Source organism: Cyprinodon tularosa, unplaced genomic scaffold (genome assembly GCF_016077235.1).
Source record: "Cyprinodon tularosa strain WSP-4 unplaced genomic scaffold, ASM1607723v1 ctg308, whole genome shotgun sequence".
Lineage (NCBI taxonomy): Eukaryota > Metazoa > Chordata > Actinopteri > Cyprinodontiformes > Cyprinodontidae > Cyprinodon > Cyprinodon tularosa.
Window position 1 is genome coordinate 336,986 of NW_024039017.1, and position 21,751 is coordinate 358,736.

General features: G+C 42.2%; 1 protein-coding gene across 1 annotated transcript in view; it reads left to right on the forward strand.

Annotated features, from left to right (window-relative positions):
* LOC119787996 overlaps positions 1-21,751 on the forward strand; it is a 145,304-nt gene that overhangs the window by 111,759 nt on the left and 11,794 nt on the right. The window contains exons 7-12 of the mRNA XM_038292103.1: positions 7,439-8,335; positions 10,476-10,708; positions 14,354-16,142; positions 18,156-18,341; positions 19,846-20,019; positions 21,455-21,631. Coding sequence (XP_038148031.1) covers positions 7,439-8,335; positions 10,476-10,708; positions 14,354-16,142; positions 18,156-18,341; positions 19,846-20,019; positions 21,455-21,631 — 3,456 coding nt within the window. The remainder of the gene's footprint in view (positions 1-7,438; positions 8,336-10,475; positions 10,709-14,353; positions 16,143-18,155; positions 18,342-19,845; positions 20,020-21,454; positions 21,632-21,751) is intronic.

Sequence of the window (21,751 nt, forward strand, 5' to 3'; positions counted from 1 at the left end):
GTTTTGCATAAGATGTCCAAGGAGGGGGTGCTGACCCCTTTTCCTCTTCCTATTATGTCCTCCTTCCCCCAAGTGAGGAGCTTTACAGTTTGATGGCTTGAGGAACAAAGGAGTTCAGTACTCTGTTGGTCCTGCATTTAGGGAGGAGCAATCTCCCACTGATAAGGCTCCTCTGAGTGGTGAAGACAGTATGCAGGGGAGGGCTGGCATTGTTCATAATGTCCAGCATTTTGTTTTAGTGTCCTTGTTTCTACCACAATCCCCAGAGGACGCAGCCAATTGCCAATCACAGAGCCGGCTCGCCTCAACAGTTTGTCCAGTCTGGAGGTGTCCTTCTTGGATGTGCTGCTCCGCCAGTGCACTACAGTGTAGAAGAGGACACTGGAATCCACAGAGTGGTAGAACATCTCCAACAGCTTATTTGAGATGTTGAACGACCTCAATCTCCTCAGGAATTACATCCTACTCTGTGTCTTGTGGTTGGTGTGTGACCAGTCCATTTTATTGTCCAGGCACACCCTAAGGTATTTGTATGAATCCACAGCCTACACCTCAGCCCCCTCCAGTAGTACTGGCTAAGTCTTTGGTCCATTCCTCCCAAAGTCTATGACCAGCTCCGTCGTCTTGGAGATGTTGAGCTCCGGGTGGTTGGTGTGGCACCAGTTGGCAAAGACCTCGACCAGACTCATGTACTCCTCCTCTGTGTTACGCCTGATATACCCTATAATGGCTGTGTCATCTTTGTACTTCTGTATGTGAAACAGCCCAGAGGTTTAACAGAAGTTAAAGGCGTATAAGGTGAAGAGGATAGGGGCCAGCACTGTGCCCAGGAGGGCTCCAGTGCTACTGACCACAGTGTGAGAGATTATGTCTTTCAGCATGACACTGTGGCCTGTCTGTGAGGTAGCTGGAGTTCCATGCCACCAGGCAAGCATCAACTCCCATGCTATTCAGTTTGTCTCTGAGCAGGGAGGGCTGGATGGTGTTGAATGGAATCCTTGCTGTGGCACTTCCCTTATTCAGGTAGTAGTGGACTCTGTGTAGTAGGTAGAGGATGGCGACCTCCACTCCTACACCTGGCTGATATGCAAACTGCAAATGGTCCAGGGTGTTTTGTCTTTGAGGTCTGGGGAGATTGTGGAAGATCCATAATCTTCATCAGATGTGAAGTGAGGGCCACAAGATGTGTGTTTTTTGAGGGATGCCGTTGAGGGAGTGCGGCTAGCACCATTATGCAGGGTTGTCACTTCTAAGGCTGGACCTGCTGGTCCAGCGCTACACAGCTGCTCTCCTCCCCTATGGTGGCCCTTTATTCAGGCCCCTCTATTTTTTGCCTGTCACCTTCCCACACTGGGGACTGCTGAGTCTGTGGGTCTGTTCCCCCTAGAGGAGGAGTCACAGATTAGTGGACCGCAGTCCGAATCCGGACCCACCTGCTGGCTAATCCGGACCCAACCTGATTTAAAACATTTATAAATTACCTCATTTTGTCCGATGACAGTGTCTAACTACACTTGCAGCTAAATCTGAGGTACGTTATTAGATTTTTCTTGTCTGGATTCAGCACAGCACTCCAGAGTTCCTTTAACTACCAAGGATGGTGTTCTGACCCATGACCATGTGAACGGTGTCCATGTGGATGCTGGGAACAGAATGTGGGAGCTAAAACCTGCCGAACTGATAATGTGAATGAGCCAAAGTCAAAAGAGCCAGTACGCTGCTTTAAGGCAGTCTGAGTGTCCCTTAAAAACCTGATCAAACTAAGATAGAGACTTTTGTTAGTCAACAAAAACAGACCTGATCAAACATATTAAAGGTTCAATGATCAGTTCTTGATTTAGATCAGAGGTCACGGATTAGCAGACTGCGGTCCGGATCCAGACCCACCTGCTGGCTAGACCGGACCCTATCCTTATTTAAAGCCCACTGCTCTCATTAAGCCATAAAAAAGAGACCAAAAAAATAACAAACATTCAGTTCAGGTGTTTTATAAAATATGTGAATCAGGAAATTGTCTATATACCAAACTTGACGACTGTTGTTCTTAACTTCAAAAAACACTTTAGATTTTAAAAGAGAAAAATGTTCTATTTATTTTTAGATTTTTATTTAAAAATTATATGTATACAACAAATACATAAAAGCCTAACTTTATTTCAGTGTTATATTCAGTTTAAATTTACAGATCATTAAAAATGTCTCTGGACCTTTATGATTTTCTTTATTCAGATCCCGCAGATTTTTTATTGGTTACCCCTGCCCTAGAGGGATTGGTCCCAAGGCCTGGGAGGATATTGTCTGTATAAGGAGTTTAATGTGTTTAGTGTCTGCCCCTAGGTGCTTCTCTGTTGAGTGATTGTATATGTCCATGTGGGTCTAAGGGTGGGATTGCATGGATGTGACTGGATGAATATGAAATTGTTTCTGTCTACTTGTCATGTTGGGTGTTTGCCTACCCCACCCCACCTACTGAACGTCCTAGGCCCCAAGTATGAGCAGGGCCTACCTCCTCCCCCTTCCTTCTGAAGAACCTTTGTAAATCCTTTATGAATGCATGAATGCATACAAGCATGAATGCATACCACAGGAATTTGGTTCCAGATGTTTACGGATACAAACTAATACTAAATACTAAGCTGCAACTACAGATATATATCACCCTGAATATTATTATGTAATTGCCATAGGTTTTGACTTCAACACACATAGATATCTAAGAGATATCTGCTGCTCCTGAAGCTTTTTTTTTATATGTTTACTTGGTTGTCTGTTGTCTTCTTTTTGTTGTGCCAGTGGGTGCACAGTCAAACATGCCGGCGGACACCAGCGGTGAAAGAAGCTGTCAAGCCAAAGAAGGAGTCCTATCAGGCTTTATTGGCCTGTGGGACTCTGTAAGCCACTTATGTGTATCAGTGGTCAAAGCGATAGGCGGCTTGGCTGGTTGCTGAGACAAAAACTCAGACATGGGAAGAGTTCGGAGAAGCCATGGAGACCACTTCCTTAAGGCTTTGAATCAATTCTGCTCCACTATCCTGCATCTCTGAGAATATCTGGGGTATTCTCAAGAAGAAAATGAGGGGCAATAGACCCAACAACAAATAAAAGCCAACAGCAGACACAGAGGAAATCTGGGATTCCATAAATTCCAGGCAATACCATAGGCTAATTGCACCAATAACGTTGCACTGAGGTAGTAATTAAGCAAAGGGATTACCAACCAAGTATTGAAGATTGACATATTGATTTGATGTGATTCTACATTACTTATTTTTTCTGGAAAAACCGAGGCGTTTTATTATGTTTTATTATTTTTATTATTTTAGTATTCTAATAACTGTAATCAATAACTCATAAAAGTTTGACTTTTTAACAGAATTAGGGAAATAAAAAAACGTTTCCATGATATTCATAAATTGTTTGAATACAATTTTTGCATTTGTGAAGTAACAAAATACGTTGTACAAAATGCAAAACAACATAAAATAAATTTTGTTTTCTTTCCACATAGCTTCAAATACCTCATCAAATGCATAAAATTCTTTCCTCACTTGTCAGGGGAAACTATTGCAAAATAGAGATGAACATATGTGTATAAAATACATACCTTAACTTCATAAAGGAGCTTAAAAAAACATACATACATAATTACATACATCAACACAATCAGCCAGTACAGTTCTTGATTTTAAAAGCTGTACTGACTTTTTTTTGTCTGTTACCATTTTGGGGAGATTTTATCATCTATTTTTATTTACCTGTGAATTCTATGGAATACATACACTATTTCTATGTTTTATGTACCCAAAACTGGAAAAACACTCTAGTGCCGAAGTAGTGACAGTCCATGGCTCAAATAGTCCTCAGTGATGAGTCAACCAGCCGCAGTTGTGTGAGAGGACCAACGAGAACACGGCACCACCTGGTGGTGGAGGGAGAGAAAGACACAAAAACACAACCCACACAAACTGGATTCCTAACAGTACCCCCCCTAAACGACCGCCACCAGGCGGTCCAGAAGAGCCGGAGGGCTGAGAAAGGCGGAAGTCCCTAATGAGGGAGGGGTCCAGGATAAAGGATCCATTGCAGCGGATGCTCCAATGGTCTTTTCCACCTCATAAAGTACAATGAAGTGTGGAGACATCTTTTTAGACATAGCCTTTTAGGGGATGTCCCAGACTTTCTGGCCCAGGGAAAACGTAGGGGCGACCCTCCTCTTGCGGTCGGCCAATCTACCGTTCTGTTCGGCAGATCTACTGAGGGTAGTCATGGCTCTGTTCCAGATGGTTCTGCAACGGCGGATGTGATGCTAAACAGGAGGCACCGCAATGGCAACCTCCTCAGCTGAGAAAAGGGGAGGCTGATAGAGGCCTCGAAAGGGATAGTCCTGTGGCAGCAGATATATGAGCGTTGTGGGCGTACTCAACCCACGGGAGATACTGGCTCAACTCAGTGGGATTGGACGCTGAAAGTAACTGAGGCTAGCCTCCAACTCCTGGTTCATACGCTCAACTTGACCATTAGATTGGGGATGGTAGCCGGAAGTGAGTGAGACCTTGCCCCCAAGGGCCGAACATAAACCCTTCCGAACCTGTAAGATGAATTGCGGGCCTCGATCAGAGAGTATGTCTTGAGGAATCCCACGGAGCAGGAAAACGTGCTTGACCAGGAGTTGGGCTGTTTGAAAAGCTGTAGGGAGCTTCCTTAGAGAAACTAGATGGCAAGCCTTGGAGAAACGGTCAATGATAGTGACAATGGTGGTCATACCTTGAGAGGTGGGGAGTCCAGTGATTAAGTCTATTGCAATGTGGGACCAAGGTCTCTTGGGAATGGGCAAGGGTTGAAGCAATCCAGTAGGGGGCTGATGAGAAGGGTTGTTCCGAATGCAGGTTGGGCAGGTACACAAACTCTGTTGGGGGTCCGGTACCAGGGTCACGCTCAAACTGTTGGGCCTGCTTGACAAGGTCCTCAATCTCCCAAGTGACTGTGGCTACTGAGCAGCTAGGAGGCAGGATGGCAGCAGTAGACTCCTCCGATTCCTCTGAGGCAAACTGCCTAGAGAGAGCATCCCGTTTAACATTCCAAGAGCCAGGACAAAATGAAATGGAGGGGTTAAACCGGGAGGAAAACAGAGACCAGAGAGATTGGCGTGGGTTAAGTCTCTTGGCAGACTGAATGTATGACAGGTTCTTATGGTCTGTCCATACCAGAACAGGGTGTGCAGCTCCTTCCAACCAGTGTCTCCACTACATAAGAGCTAGCTTAATGGCTAAGAGCTCTCGGTCTCCAACTACATAGTTTCTCTCTGCTGGGGAAAGTCTGTGACAGAAGAAAGTACACGGGTGTAACTTGTTATCAGTGTCAGAAATCTGGGAGAGGACAGCTCCAACACCTGAATCAGAGGCGTCTACCTCAACCACAAATTGCTTGGTGAGATCAGGCTGGATGAGAACAGGAGCATTGGCAAAAAAGTGCTTGAGACGAACAAAGGCGGCCTCAGCAGGTGTGTCAGTTAAACCAAAAGGCATCACCAGGTACTCAAAATGACCTATGGGAGTTTTGAAGGCGGTTTTCCATTTGTCTCCCTCCCTTATACGAAGAAGATGATAGGCATTTCTGAGATCCAGTTTGGTGAAGACAGTGGCTCCTTGAACAGGCTCAAAAGCTGATGACAAAAGGGGCTAATTATATTTGTTCTTGACTGTAATTTGGTTTAAGCATCTGTAGTCAATAATTCAATTCAATTCAATTCAGTTTATTTATATAGCGCCAAATTCACAACACATGTCATCTCAAGGCACTTTACAGTTCAACCAGATCATACAGTCAATACAGTGTCTAAGAGAACCATCCTTTTTTCCCACCAAGAAAAATCCAGCTCCGAGAGGAGATGAAGATGGACAAATAATACCTGCAGCCAGGGACTCCTTAATGTATTTTTCCATAGACTCCCTTTCTGGCTTGGAGATATTGAACAGACGGCTGCTGGGCAGAGGGGCTCCAGGGAGCAGATCGATAGCACAGTCATAAGGTCTGTGGGGAGGCAGAGAACAGGCTTTAATTTTTCAAAATACCTGAGATAGGTCGTGGTAATCAGCAGGAACGGAGAAGAGATCAGGTTGGTCTGCCTCACAAGACTCGGCATGGCAAATCTGTGACAACGAGATTGACAGTTTACAGACCAAGAGTCAATATGCCTGTTTGTCCAATTAATAGTGGGGTTATGGAGATGGAGCCACTCAAACCCTAAAATCAAAGCAGAGTTAGCTGTGGGAAAAACCTAGAAGGAGATGTGTTCTGTATGATTTCCTGAAATGGTCAGCTGAATGGGAATGAATCCATAAACAGGGGATGAGGAAAATCTGACCTTGGCCCAATCCAAAGCTCGGTCAGTAAGATGTGAAATGATATAAGAAATATTATTTGAATCCAAAAGGACATTACTTGGGGCATGGTTCAACTGAATGGTACACTGCAAGAGAAAACCCGGCACTTCTTGGGGTTTCCATCTAACCTGGGATGACTGGGCAGCAGACACTCAGAAAAAGAGGGAGGAAAAGCTGCTTGGTTAGCTTGAGGCGGGGCTAGCACACCGGCTGGGCCCGAAGCCTGGAGAGAGAAACGTACAGCCACTCGACTGTTAAGCTCTGACAGTTGGCTGTTGAGATCATGGAGAAAGTTGTGATGTTTCTAGATTACAGTTTGTTGAAGGTGAAGTGCCCTCTGAATGGCTGGCTTCTGCTGGGTCAACAATGTGGCTAGAGTGTTCCGTCATGATTTTCTTAAGTGATCTGACCCACATGCAGTAAACTACCAGGGTAAAAGTTTTAACAGGTTAGTTGATAAGATCAGCGGGGATTGGATTCAGGAAACTCAGTGTACAGCACCACAACCAATCACATTCAGGCACTTGTGTGGTGCGTTCAGAGCCCACAGGGCATACTGCCAAAGACAGAGTCTCCAGACTCTGTTCTATTCTGGGGCTGCTTTCCTAAAATCACGGTGTCTTGGATCTCTGCAGGGTACCATGAAATCTCCTTTCTGTCTTTTGTTCATTAATGATGGCAACATTAGCTCCTCATGCAAAACGAACAGCTTTAATTCTGAAAATAGGGAACAGATCCTCTGATCTCCACCATCTCAAACTAGTTATGATCAATGAGACAGTGTCCAGAACTTTCATGGCTTTGCAGCACTAGCAGGGGATAATGTCGAGGTATTCTAAAAATTAAATAAATATATTCTTATTAACTACAAAAAAGTATGAGATTAGCTTGTTGACCGGGAGGCGTTGGTTTGACACGTGATTCAGACCGATAGAACGGAAAGATTAAGATAATATTCATGTTTAATGAACTTTAATACGTCTTATGTGCAGCAGTTTGTGTTCAAACTGTATTTTATCACAAAGAATCTTAATAACAACCTGTTTTTGTTTCAGAGGTCAGAACCACAGGCAGAGAGCAGAAACTCCAGGATCCAGCAGTCCATCTATGAGGAGGGACTTCTCCCAAGGACTCTCTCCAGAATTCTGTAATGAGCCTGGACCTTCAGACCAGAGCCCAAGAAAAAGAGCAAAATATCCAGGATCCAGCTGTCCATCTAGGAGTACTTACTTCTCCAAAGGACATCCTCCAGAGTTCAGTAATGATCCTGGACCCTCAGACCAGAACCCCAGAAAAAGAGCAGAAACTCCTGGATCCAGCTGTCCATCTATGAGGAGTGACTTCTCCAAAGGACACCCTCCAGAGTTCAGTAATGATCCTGGACCCTCGGACCAGAACCCCAGAAAAAGAGCAGAATCTCCTGGATCCAGCTGTCCATCTATGAGGAGTGACTTCTCCAAAGGACACCCTCCAGAGTTCCGTAATGATCCTGGACCCTCGGACCAGAACCCCAGAAAAAGAGCAGAATCTCCTGGATCCAGCTGTCCATCTATGAGGAGTGACTTCTCCAAAGGACACCCTCCAGAGTTCAGTAATGATCCTGGACCCTCGGACCAGAACCCCAGAAAAAGAGCAGAATCTCCTGGATCCAGCTGTCCATCTATGAGGAGTGACTTCTCCAAAGGACACCCTCCAGAGTTCCGTAATGATCCTGGACCCTCGGACCAGAACCCCAGAAAAAGAGCAGAATCTCCTGGATCCAGCTGTCCATCTATGAGGAGTGACTTCTCCAAAGGACACCCTCCAGAGTTCCGTAATGATCCTGGACCCTCGGACCAGAACCCCAGAAAAAGAGCAGAATCTCCTGGATCCAGCTGTCCATCTATGAGGAGTGACTTCTCCAAAGGACACCCTCCAGAATTCAGTAATGATCCTGGACCCTCAGACCAAAAGTAAGACCTAATGGTTATGAATCTGCAGGGCCCAAATGGGGATTGAACCAAGAACTTATACTGGAAACTGATGCAGAGGGAAAAAAATATAATTTAAGTTTTTTGTTTAGATGGGACATAAACTAGGTGTTGAGAAAAGAGAGTATACTTTAAAGGAAAAGCTGTGTGCCGTTAAAAGAGAATGTGACACTGTTTGAACTAACCGAAATTTCCCTGATTCCTTTAGTATTTGTTAGTAGTTATTGATATGTGCACTGATTAATTGTATTAGGAGACTGGGGATATTTATTAAAAAGAAGTGTTTATGCAATAGACCTATCAATAGACTGTCTGCAGTGGTTTGTAATAATATTCCAATGAAGGAAACCAAACAGATCTAATTTTACTCATTTTGAAGCCCTTACTGCTAAGGTGGGAGTAGCTTAAGTCACCTTAACACCATCACTTATCAGTTACAGCTGATCAAGGCTCTGTTTTGGCAAAGGTCTGGTCCTCATAATATTACAGGAAAGGTAGTGACAAGCACCCGTGTACGGCATACTTTTTGTGCCATCAACCTGAGCGTGCAATTACCAGACTGAGCATACAGTGACACCGACGTGCAACATTTCAACTCAAATTCCCTCGCTCAAAACCTTTCTGACTTGTCCCCTCCACATATAATTAATGCAACACCATTTTACATTAGTTATATTGGCATGAGTGGAATGGCAGAGCTAATCAAGATTATATATGGTGTCGGATGCAGTGGTGTCGGATGCAGGAGTTTGCCCTGAATTCGGAGGGTTTTGGGTTTGAGCACAAGCTTCGGGTTTCAGTGTTGTTGTGTCCTTGGCCCGGTGGCACCAGTGTACTGCAGTCTCGCTTCTGTCAGTGAGACTTTGACATTTTTAGACAGATTGTATTTGTCATTTTGTTTACAGTAAAAAATAAAAAATAAAAAAAAAGAAGAAACTTCGTTTGGAAACAGCTCACTGGACAATTTCATCTTTTAAAAGTGTAGCCTTGAAAAATAGTAAAAATGACTGTAAATTTACAGTTCAACATTTTTTTTTTTGACCCAGGGCGCTTTGGTTGCTTTACTCTACATTCAGTCTTTCACCCACACACTGATGGTAGCAAGCCGTAGCTTTCAGTTTGGTCAAGTCTTCTGACTTGAAAAAGTGCTATATAAGTACAGGCCATTTACAATCTACCATATATTTAAAGGGGTCATAGAATTATTATATAGGGTATTTGGTGCTGGTCCTTAATGTCTCTGAATAGGGTGTGTAACATTGGTTGGCTGAAAATGGCATATTTGCTGTTCTCTGTGCCCTGACGCAAGCCTGGTTAAAAGCCCTAGAATGAAACAACAGGTTTTCTTCCTTTTATGGTATGCTCATAAATATTTAGATGAACTGAGCTGATTGGTTTGTTTACAATGTGTGAAGCTGCTGACCAAAGACACTTGGGGGAAAATGTTGAGTAATAGATGTCATGTGTGATGACTTAGAATATTTTTTTCTTTTCTATTGAAGGTAATTATTGCAATATATATTTTTATTTTTATGTAAGCTGAGTACAACTGAACATTGAATGTGTGTATTGCCTGACTACTATAAAACAGTTATTAATTGATCAATATTTTGTGTTTAAAAACACTTTCTATTTAAAATCATAATAAATAAAATAATAAAAATTTTACGACTGAGGGTCGTAAATTATGTTTTATTATGTTTTTATTATACATACTGGTGGTCCCTATTGCATTACCCTATTCTGGCAAAGCAGAGTAACTTTTACAGCTCAGTATGGTGAGCCGTAGCTTGCTACCATCAGTGTGTGGGTGAAAGACTGAATGTAGAGTAAAGCAGTTTGGTCAAGTCTTCTGACTTGAAAAAGCGCTATATAAGTACAGGCCATTTAGAAATCTACCATATATTTAAAGGGGTCATAGAATTATTATATAGGGTATTTGGTGCTGGTCCTTAATATCGACATAAGAGACATCAACATTGTTCTGAGATTTTGTTATTATACAGCTTGATCTCTTATTTTGATGGACCCTCGTGAATATTATTGTTTGAACATTTTGGTAGTTTAATTATCGTTGTTGGATCAGTAAGTACATTTCAGTGATGAAGATATGTCTTTACAGATGGAGGGAGAGGAGCAGTATTGATGTGGCAGAACGGTTGTCCTGCGCTTTGTGTCAGGACTTTCGGAAGAAACTGGTCTCTACCACCTGTGGACACTGGTTCTGCAGACAATGCATCAGATCTTTCTGGGACAAGTCTGCTCCATCAGGAACCCCCTCCTGCCCTCAATGTGAAAAAAGATCCAGAATTAGAGCAGGACTGCGGAAAACCACCCAGAACTGCTATGAGGGAGGTAAGACTGAAAATCTACAATCAGAGTTTCCTTCCAGTATCTTTATTGAGCCAATTACACTTTAATGCATTTTTTTTTACTTATTTTAAGAGGGACAGAAAAAGATATATTCAACTCCCAAAAGAGGATGAGATATATTATGCTATGTTCACACCGGAAGCAGCAAGAGCAGCAAAATCGCGTCTGCTGCTTCATTTTTGCTGCTTGTACCAGTTAGTTCTGAGTCACGGCTGAAGCTGCTTTGCTGCTCTGGCTGCGCGGTGCAAAAATGGGTCTGACGCGCGTTGGGCGGAGCTTCACTATCCTTTCTCTGCCTTGCAGCTATATTTGCTGTGATCAGTGGGAATAAAGTAGTTTTCATATGTTTTTAAGTGGGAAAATCCACCTGAAAACTTAATCAATGCAGTCAGTTCATCCAGATTACAATCCCACTTTCCAATATTATTTCTGTGAGAGCCGCTCAGACCCCCACATACCAGCGGTGCGCTGTCAGTAGGATTCCATTCAACAGGAGACTCTGGCCCGGTCGCGGCTGAAAGGTGTTTTTCATCTAAATAATCTAAACTGCAGGCACCAGGATAATAAAAGCGAACATATTCTGCAGGCAGATTTGTGCATTTTAAGTTAATTTATGCGTCAATAAACTGTTTCTGAGGAGTGATCATAGCACTCTGTGTCATCAGCGATGTGTCTGTCTCTCTGCCAGCTCCAAGATCAGCTTCTCTGATTGGTTGATGCGTCGCGTTGCGCAGCAAAAGTTAAATTTTTCCATCTAGATCAGCGCGTTTGCTGCGCGTCACGCGAGTCAGATGCTTAAACGCTCCCGACGTGCTGCTTCAGCTGTTCAGACGCGCTGCACCTGCTGCTCAAAACGCGCTGCGGGACCTTTTGCTGCGCCTCGACGCGCGTCAACCATTGACTTTGCATGTAATATCACTGCTTCTGCCGCGCCTGCTTCGTCCGGTGTGAACGTAGCATTATACTCGGTTATAGTTCTATAGGTTATAGCCATGTAGAACCTGGGCTAACTTGTGTTAAAATTGTGTAACAGAAGGTGATACTGTTGATAAAAAGGTTCATGTTAAGATCAAATGTCAGTGAAAGGACTGCAACTTGAATCAACACTCTCACCCTTGCAACTCTGTGGCTCATAGCGTCCGCCATTCGGATACAGCAAGCCAAACAGGCTATGAACCTTTCTTTTTTCTTTTATTCCTTTCCTACAACCTTTTCTTTTTTTTCCACATCCTTTCAGTCTAATATAAATATGATGACCAGGGAATGTATGACAATGGTGAATGTATGTTATGTTTAATAACATGCATTAATAAAATTAGTTAGTCAGCTGATTATTTCACACAAGCAGAGCACTCCCCTTTAAATGAACCATCAACTTGCCAATGGAAAGGACCAACTGGAACCTTAAAAATTATTTCATTTGATGGATAAAATTGGTTTTGGCTGTAAATACTGTGCCCAAACCCTCAATCATCAAAGCTAAAGCTGGGTAATGTTTAGATCAAATTTCAGTGATGTAACAGGAGCAACTGCCCTCTGACAGTGCCTAGTCAACTACCTGTTGCCAGTGGCCTATTGCCATGTAGCGCTTGACATGCCAGTTCTCAGCCGAAAGCTACGGCAACTAGCAACCAAGTCCCTCCAGAGAAGTCTTTGCTTGCTGGACCGAGTCAAACTGTCTTTTCTACAATTCAGAAGAAGATAAACATAGTGACCATCTTTTCCTCCGATTCAAAGCAAGTAGAACACAGTTTTTCGGCAATCTGTGTGCTGAAGAAGATGAGAGAGCTATCCAGGGCAGCACCTAAACCGGGTCATAAAAATACTTTTGGGCCAAAAGCAAGCTGCCTTCCATGGCAGCTTGGCAGACAGGCAGCATGCAATAAGTGAGCTCAGACTGAAGAAACACACATGGGGATAAAGGAGAGAAACACACACAAAAAGACTAGACGAAATTGTGCAGCTCACAGGCAGCGGAGTCAGGCAGCAACTGATCCTGTTTCGTGGGTCGGAACCACTCACAGCACAGAAAGGCACACTACACACAGGGCGTCTGGCCAGGACGTGAACCGGATGCTATCCATTTAGTTTCTGCCCTGCCTGGGGCCATACTTGGGGTGTCTCCCCTGCCCATGGCCACCTCCATGTCAGGGTCATAACATAAGTACCCAGTATTTAAGGCAGGCAAATAGTTAGATTTCTCAGAATATGTATTGATAACTGAATTGCTGTAAGTGGCATCGGGATTTTAGGCAGAAACCTCTGCGGGTGGAGAGCGCAGGTTGGTGACCACATCTTCTGGGAATGAATGATCATGAACGTATGAGCCGCTAACATAGTCCTATAGTTCAATTCCAATCCAGAGATAGATGATGTTCCAGGCTGCCAATGAGGTGCGGTGGTTGCCACACAGAGAGTCGCAGGCGCTGATGTATCGGTGGTTGGAAGACAGGTATGAGATCAGAACCGAGCAGACGTAGGCAAGATGATCCAGAGAGCGAAGCCAAAGCCGATGTTGGTGACATTGTGGGTTGTCAAAGCCAGGAGGTCAGGGAACCGATAAGGTGCCGGAGAAGAATCCAGGGCAGAGTCGGCTCCCATCCAAGTGCTGTACACAGTGTGGTTGACAGGCTGGACAAGGACAGGTAGGCTTAGTGGTCAGGAAACAGTTCTGGTTGGATAAGATGAGCGGGTAATGAGGACTGTGCAGAGCTAAGCTGGTATGTGAAATGAGGGATCAGACCAGACATCAGTGCTGAGATTATGACACTCCATGGCTGTCCTTCTGTCACTGTAGTTATTTTTTTCCTCCTAGTGCATCTGCCTAAACCAGCAATAAAAAGGTCACTGATTACTTACTGTGCAATCAAAACATTAAACAAAACATTAAACAAAATAAAGTATTTAGTCATGCGCGTGCTTTGGTGGCACAGTGGGTAGCACACACAACCCATGTATGGAGGCCTTAGTCCTCGACTCAGGCAACCCAGGTTTGAATCCGGCCTCCGGTCCTATCCTGCATCTCTCTCCCCCTCTCTCATACCACCTTTCCTGTCAGCCTACTATCCATAAAAATGAGCCACTAGTGCTTTAAAAAAAAAAAAAAAAAAGAAAGTCATACATGCACTGTATAAATAGTAAATGCCCTGTATTTATATAGCGCTTTTTCAAGTCAGGAGACTTGACCAAAGCACTTTACACTACATTCAGTCATTCACCCATACACTCACACACTGTTGGTGGCAAGCTGCATTGTAGCCACAGCTGCCCTGGGGCTCATTCGGAGCCGGGGCTTGAACCGTCTATCCTTTGATTTCAGGGCAAACTCCTACATCCGACACCACTGTCAAGGTAAAGAAAACAACTTTGGAACTAACCGAGAATAGCTAAAACCATGAGTCACACTTCGACATTGACATGTGGTGTTCTACAAATTAACAGTGTTCGGGTTTTGATAAATTTCATCTATGGTATCACAAAATCAGAAGTAAGAGAGTACTCTTACTTCTGATTTTGTGATACCATAGATGAAATGATAAAACCTTCTAAATTTATAGATGGTTTGGTTCCATCTTTATCCGAAATAAATGTATCTTTCCAACAGTTGTCTTTTCTTCTTTTTTTCAGCAGATGCTTGTCTGCAGGAGGTTCTAGAGGAACATAAGGTCAGTCTGAGGAGGAGATTTGAATGTGTGGATGAAGGAAGTGATGGAAAGGGAAATAGAACTCTCTTCAACAAGATCTACACCGATCTCTACATCACAGAAGGACAAAGTGAAGAGGTTAATACCCAACATGAGGTGAAGCAGCTGGAGAGAGCTTCCAAGATCCAGAACCTCCATGATTCTCCAATCAGGTGCCAGGACATCTTCAAACCCTTACCTGAGCAACATGGAGCAATCAGAGTGGTTCTGACCAATGGCGTCGCCGGTGTTGGAAAAACCTTCTCAGTGCAGAAGTTCACTCTAGACTGGGCAGAGGGTTTGGAGAACCAAGATGTCAGTGTGGTGGTTCTGCTTTCCTTCAGGGAGATGAACCTGATCAGAGATCAGCAGCACAGTCTTCTCACGCTGCTCCATGTTTTCCATCCAACCCTCCAAAAGCTCCCTGCAGAGAAGCTGGCTGTCTGGAAGCTTCTCTTTATCTTTGATGGCCTGGATGAAAGCAGACTTTCTCTGGACTTCAATAACAGTCTGCTTGTTTCAGACATCACTCAGAAGTCATCAGTCAATGTTTTGCTGATGAACCTCATCAAGGGCAACCTGCTTCCCCTGGCTCTGGTCTGGATAACTTCCCGACCTGCAGCGGCCAATCAGATCCCACCTTCCTGTGTTTCCAGGGTAACAGAAGTACGAGGTTTCACTGATGCCCAGAAGGAGGAATACTTCAGAAGGAGGTTAAGTAATGAAGAGATGTCCAGCAGAATAATCTCCCACATTAAGACCTCCAGGAGCCTCCACATTATGTGTGGAATCCCTGTATACTGTTGGATCACTGGTACAGTTCTGGCAAACCTTTTTTACAGAGAGCAGATAGGAGAGCTGCCGAAGACCATGACTGACATGTACTCACACTTCCTGCTGGTCCAGAACAGGAGGAAGAAGAACAAGTACCATGAAGGACATGAAATGAGATTTCCAGACCTACTGGAGACTGAAAGGGAAGTTCTTCTGAAGCTGGGGAGAGTAGCATTGGAACATCTGGAAAAAGGTAACATCATGTTCTACCAAGAAGACCTGGAGCAGTGTGGTCTTGATGTCAAAGAGGCCTCGTTGTACTCAGGAGTTTGTACAGAGATCTTCAAAAGAGAGAGCGTGATCTTCCAGAAACCAGTCTACTGCTTTGTTCATCTGAGCATCCAGGAGTTTTTGGCTGCTGTCTACATGCTCCACTGTTTCACCAGCAGGAACAAAGAGGTGGTGGAGAACTTCCTTGGAGGAAAATACAGGGAAACATCTCTGGAGGATTTCATGAAGAGAACCATGGAGAAATCCCTCGGGAGTATAAATGGTCACCTGGACCTGTTTTCTCGCTTCCTTCATGGCCTCTCTGTGGAATCCAACCGGAGACTTTTAGGAAGCCTTTTGAGTCAGAGCAAAAATAGTCCAGAAACAATCCAGAGAATCATCAACAATCTGAAGGAGATGAACACTGATATTTCCCCTGACAAAAGCATCAACATCTTCCACTGTCTGATGGAGATGAAAGATCTCTCAGTTCATGAAGAGATCCAACAGTTCCTGAAATCAGAGAAAAGATCAGAAAATGAGCTCTCTTTGTTCCAGTGCTCAGCTCTGGCATACATGCTGCAGATGTCAGAGAAGGTTCTGGATGAGTTGGACCTAGGAAAGTATAACACTTCAGAAAGGGGACTGCGGAGACTGGTTCCAGTGGTGAGAAACTGCAGAAGGGCTCGGTAAGTCCAGATGTGATTCTTATTTAGTTGATTCTAATATTTTATAATTGAATATGTTTATCATTGAAATCAAGATCCAGTTTTCATTAGATTTTATTTTCAAATGGAAAGAAGCAAGAAGAAAAACTATATTTCCTCCAAAGATTGTTTTCTCTAAAATTCCAATTAACCAGAGAGATTTGACACTTTAAACAATTTAATTCAAATCTGTTTTTTATATAGCACAAATTCACAATCAAAGGGAATTTCAAGGAAACTGTTTAAAGGTTCATTGCAGTGTTGAAAATACATGGTGAGGTTCTACCTGCTGGGTGTTACTGCCTGATGCACCTATACCAGGGCCTTGAACATGTGTGCCTTGCACACCCCTGGGCTTGAGCTGATCATCATCTGGAGATAATGAGTCATTGATGTTTCTCTCCTTTAACCCTAGTACATCTCTTGGTGGTGGATCAATGACAGGGATCTCTCCCTGCCAGCCCCTACTGATGCCCTAGGTATAAGCTCCCCACCCATATCTCTCCTCCATAGCCATAGCCATAAACTGACCTTCTCTGCCTCCTCTGCCAATTTCCTGATTGCTTTGGGACGTCCAGCTCCAGTGCATCCAAAGTCCCAAAGAAGGCGACCCACCAAGGACCCATCAAATTCCCTACAGCCTACCTCGATGTGGCATGTAGTTGCTTTCTGTGTACCCATGGGACAGTGACTTCCACCAGGAGGATAGTCTTGCATGGAACTGACCAAAAGATCAGGTCTGGCTCCAACTTCAGTTTTCCTCCCTGGGAAACTGAAATTGTTTCCCCAGATTGACCCCCATTGCTCACTCACTGCCAGGTGAGAGGAGAATTGATGATAATGTGCATTGGGCAGGTTTGGGGTTGTCCCTGGCTCTTGTGAAGATGATGTGCAGCATCACTGGTGCAGGAGGCATGTCATGAGCCTCATGTCTGCATGCCTCTGCCACATCTGCCAACTTACTCTCCACTGTTCTATGCAGCTTTCAACCAAAAGAGGGGGCCTCGTCCCTCCCCAACTCTGCACAACCCTCTTGGACTCTACCCAACACCTCACAATGTTTCAGCCAGACCTCCTTCTGGGCTTTCCCATATCCTTCCTGTTCATAAATGGGAGCCAGCTGCTCTCACCATTTGTTCGGTGGGTTCCCTCAGCTCCAGTGCCAATTGGGCCTTCTCCCGGCTGTATCCATGTCTGATAGACAGCAGTCGCCACTGCAGCATATTCCTGATAACAGTTCGAAGTCTGACAGACATCTTGGTAGGCCCAGCTACTTCTTGATTAAGAAGATAGCCAGCTTGTCTATCTTGTCTGCCACTATAAAGGGGGCCTTGCACATCTTCAGAGGCCTCATCACCCTTGAGTAGAGAATTATCTGTCAGCTCCATACCTTATAATTCTTTGGGAGCTGGCTCTTATTGATCCTGGCCAAGCCATCTGCAAACTCTGTAATTAACTTTGAATGAAAGGCTCTGGAGTGATCTCCCACTCTCATTATGTACCCTTGACTATGTTCAGGCTTTTAAGAGCGATCTCAGAATGTATCTGTTTTGCAAAGCTTTTTAACATGAAAGATTAGATATAGTTCTAAAAAAGAACCAAAACAAAACCAAGATAATGTCCATGAACTCTTTTTGTCAATCCACATTTTTCCTGCAACAGACAGCAAGTAGACCATGGCATGAATTTTACCAATAAGTAGTGAGAATGGTTGGTGTTAAAACCTTAATGTTGTTCTACAAACATATAACCTGAGCTATTTGAACCACTTGCTCATCTTCTAAATTAGTCTCCACCACTCAGATTGTATGAAGCTTCAAATTAAATAAAGAACTAACTAAGGAACTGAAAAGTTTCACAGTGAAGCACAGGAAATTAATCAAAAATCCAGATATTCATGAAATTAAAATATTACTATCTATAAATTATTTTAGTCTGCGTCTTTAATACAGATTGCTCAATTTAATTAAAGCTGACTGTTTCTTTTTTTCACAGACTTGTTGGTTGTTCACTTTCAAAGACTGAGTGTGAAATTGTCGCCTCTGCACTGAAGGCCAACCCTTGTCATCTAACTGAACTGCACATATACGAAATCTTTGGATGGAAAACACATGGTGACTCTAAGCTGAAGCACCTGTGTGAGATACTGGAGAGTTCAATCTGCAAACTTAAGATTCTTAGGTTAGTTTTCTGAGTGTATCCAACATAATTTGCTGATACTTTGACTTTTTAAATAACTAATTAATTTTTCCTTTTTTTAAATAACCCACCATCCTTATGTATGAATAACTATTTATACAAGTGTTAACTTTGTAAATTAATGTTTTTTTTCTTATTTCAGGCTTTCATTTGCACTCAGAATTGTTTATATTGATATACAAAAATATTTAAAATATGTAGCAGTTTGATTTTGGTTTTGAAAAAAATCTGAGAATAAGAAAACACCTTTTCTTTTATACTTATATCTTATTATCTTATTTAGATGTTTTTATGAAAATTTATTTTGTTTCTCTAAGCCTAATAATAAGATAACATAAACTGAAATTTTTCTTCTTTTATCAATCAGTAAATATGAGAAAATTGTACCACCATGATCAACCCTTAGCTTTGTTGTTTTAGCATTTTCCATAAGATGTCTAAAATTAAATGAAAATATCATGCCAGAATTCCATCATAATAGATAGGTATTAATAATTTAAGTGCTTCCTTTTCATTTACATTTTTTCATTCTTTTTACTACTTAATTAACTTATGATGGGAAACCTAAATCCGACAGGTTTCGTGTTAGATGTGAACATACCATAATAAAGTGGTTGATGAGACTATGTAATCATTCATCGCTCATACAGAATCTAGCTTGAACATCCTGAAAACAAAGACATAGGCCCCAACACCAGAATCTCACTAAAGCACAGAAAGGTATATATATTGCTTATGAATATATTCCTTACAATGACATTTTGGGATTGGTAGTATAATAGACATGTTGGGTTTGAAAGGTTATTAGCAGGTAATATTTTACCTCCAGTAATCTTTATTTAGTATAGATCAGAGATGGACATTAATGGAACTCAGACTAACTGATAAAATATGAAAAATCTTACTCAAGCACCAACACTGAACAGATTCCTATCTGAATTGATTTGAATGTTGATCTGAACTGTGAAACTCTCTAACATTTCATACATAGGATTAGTTCATTTCTGTTTCAAATGGTCCTAATGTTTACCTGTGGCAGAGGTTTTCAAGCCTTAGCTGGTAGTAGAGGTAGATACTGATTCCTAATCATGCAATATCAGAGGTCTGTTTGTATAACCTATTAGCTACACTCAAATAGACATTAGCCACACACATGGATAAAGATAAAAACAGAGCACACAACCCAAATTGTTTAACACACTCCAGCACGTACTCTTCAGACACATACTTGCACACAGATATACTATCATATTGGAATTTGGTATTAAAAAAGTCCCTAAAAAAGGTGGGGCTCTTTTGAAAGCATTGTGTCAGAGAAATGTGCTAGACTGTTTTTTGAATGACATTGGAATTTGAAAATAAATATGCTTCCTTCCCAGGGAGTATGTGATCGTTCCAAAGAGAATCTTATGATTGTCTTGTTTTATTATAAGAGAATCTACCACTCTCAACCACACTTCAGTTCATACGTTTTTGTTTTATTTAGATTGGAGCCTTGGAGTTTGTCAGAGATTAGCTGTCCTTCTCTGGGCTCAGCACTGAAGTCCAACCCTTCCCATCTGGAAGAACTGGACCTGAGTCGGAATATCCTGCAAGACACACTACTGAAGGAGTTCTGTGGTTTTCTACAGACTCCCCTCTGCAAACTGCAGGCATTGAGGTAAGACACTATGTCTTAAGTTAGTGCAAATATTCTGCCTTTTTGATACTAGAGAAACTTTATGACAAATATTATACTGATCAATTAATAGAAACTAAATGTCTTTTTTCTTTTGAACTGGGTTGGCCCAGCTGGTAGTTCGTTCTTCTTTGAACTTTCTTCCATTTATATGTCAATAATAAACATAAAAATACTTGTTAAACATTACCGTGGAGTTGCAGTCATTTTCCAGAACTTTCTAGGATATGTGTTTTGGTGCTCCTGTCACAAAACGCATATCCCGAAGAATCTCCTGTGGCTACACTAAGCCCTAAACCTAAAGAAACAGTAGTATACATGTAACTATACACTTTTAAAGCTACCAAAGTAAATTTGTAGGCTAACAATCAATTTTCTTTTGCTGTGGGCCACATAATATACTGTCCGCAACCTGTTATTTAACCTACTCATCAAACAGTGACGCGTGGGGTACTCCTTACGTGTCAGTATGTGATACGCAGGAGTCTTTGAAAAAGCATCAATATATGACGAGTTGAGAGTGAGAATGTGTTACTAAAGAGGACATAATAATTGTGGCTCAATTTTTAGAAATTCAGCAGGCTAAGGATCAGCTGTAGGGCTTTTGCTCCTGGTTTGTATTTGAGCAATGATCTTCAGTTGTCACCATTAATTTGTTATCCATGCCAGGTTTACCTGTAACTCTGCCGCCTGAAAAAGGGTATAGAGAAATCTGTACTCTTCTGTGATGTTGGTGTTATATATGCTTGTGTTATTTGTTGCACTATTTTTTTATTTCTCTCTTCCTAAAGTGTAGAAAAAACCTATATGGTGTTTTGTATTATCTTTATTGTTCATTTATTACTTTATTTCTTTTAACTTTTTACCCCACCTTCCCTCTATTCGTTTTAATCCCTCTCTTCTGTCACAATGCCACCTGAAATATTTCTCTCAGCCATTTCTAATAAAGGTTTCTCTTTACAGACTGATGGAATTATAGCAGACACCGTAATACTCCAATTGTTAAAGTGAATCTGTTAGGCTTCTCCTGGCAGTGTAGCAATATAACAATGCAGAGTTGTACTCTGCCAGATGAGAAATGATCAAAATAAAAAATAAATGAAAAAGTTTAAAAATTAACATTTATTCATTCCACTAGCATATTATTAATTCATTGGCAGTAGATAGACAGAAAGCAATAAAATAATAAAATGTGTTTCAAGGTATGGACTGCTATTACTGGTATTGATGTTACTTGTGTATTTATATGTTGTATTATAGCCCTGACCTCTGTGATGTAAACTAATAAACTAATCTTAATGATACGATAACATATTCTGGTTTTATTAGTTTTACTTTCTCTGTATTTCTGTGATTTTTACTTCATTCCATGGAATTAATTTTCTCTTTAATTCTAAATGTTTTACTCTTTATACAGAATGGAGGACTGCAGTTTGTCAGAGATCAGCTGCGCTTCTCTGGTCTCAGCTCTGAAGTCCAACCCATCCCATTTGACAGATCTGGACCTCAGTGTGAACAAAGATCTGAAACATTCTGGAGTGAAGCAGCTCTGTGGTTTTCTACAGAGCCCCTTCTGCAAATTACAGACATTAAAGTAAGTCACCATGTTTTTGTTTAGTGCTGATATTTCCGATGCAAATTGGTTTTAACTTTATACTGCAGACATATGGCTGATATTCAACAGATCCAGGTGGAGCCTTGTTTTCTTTTTGTT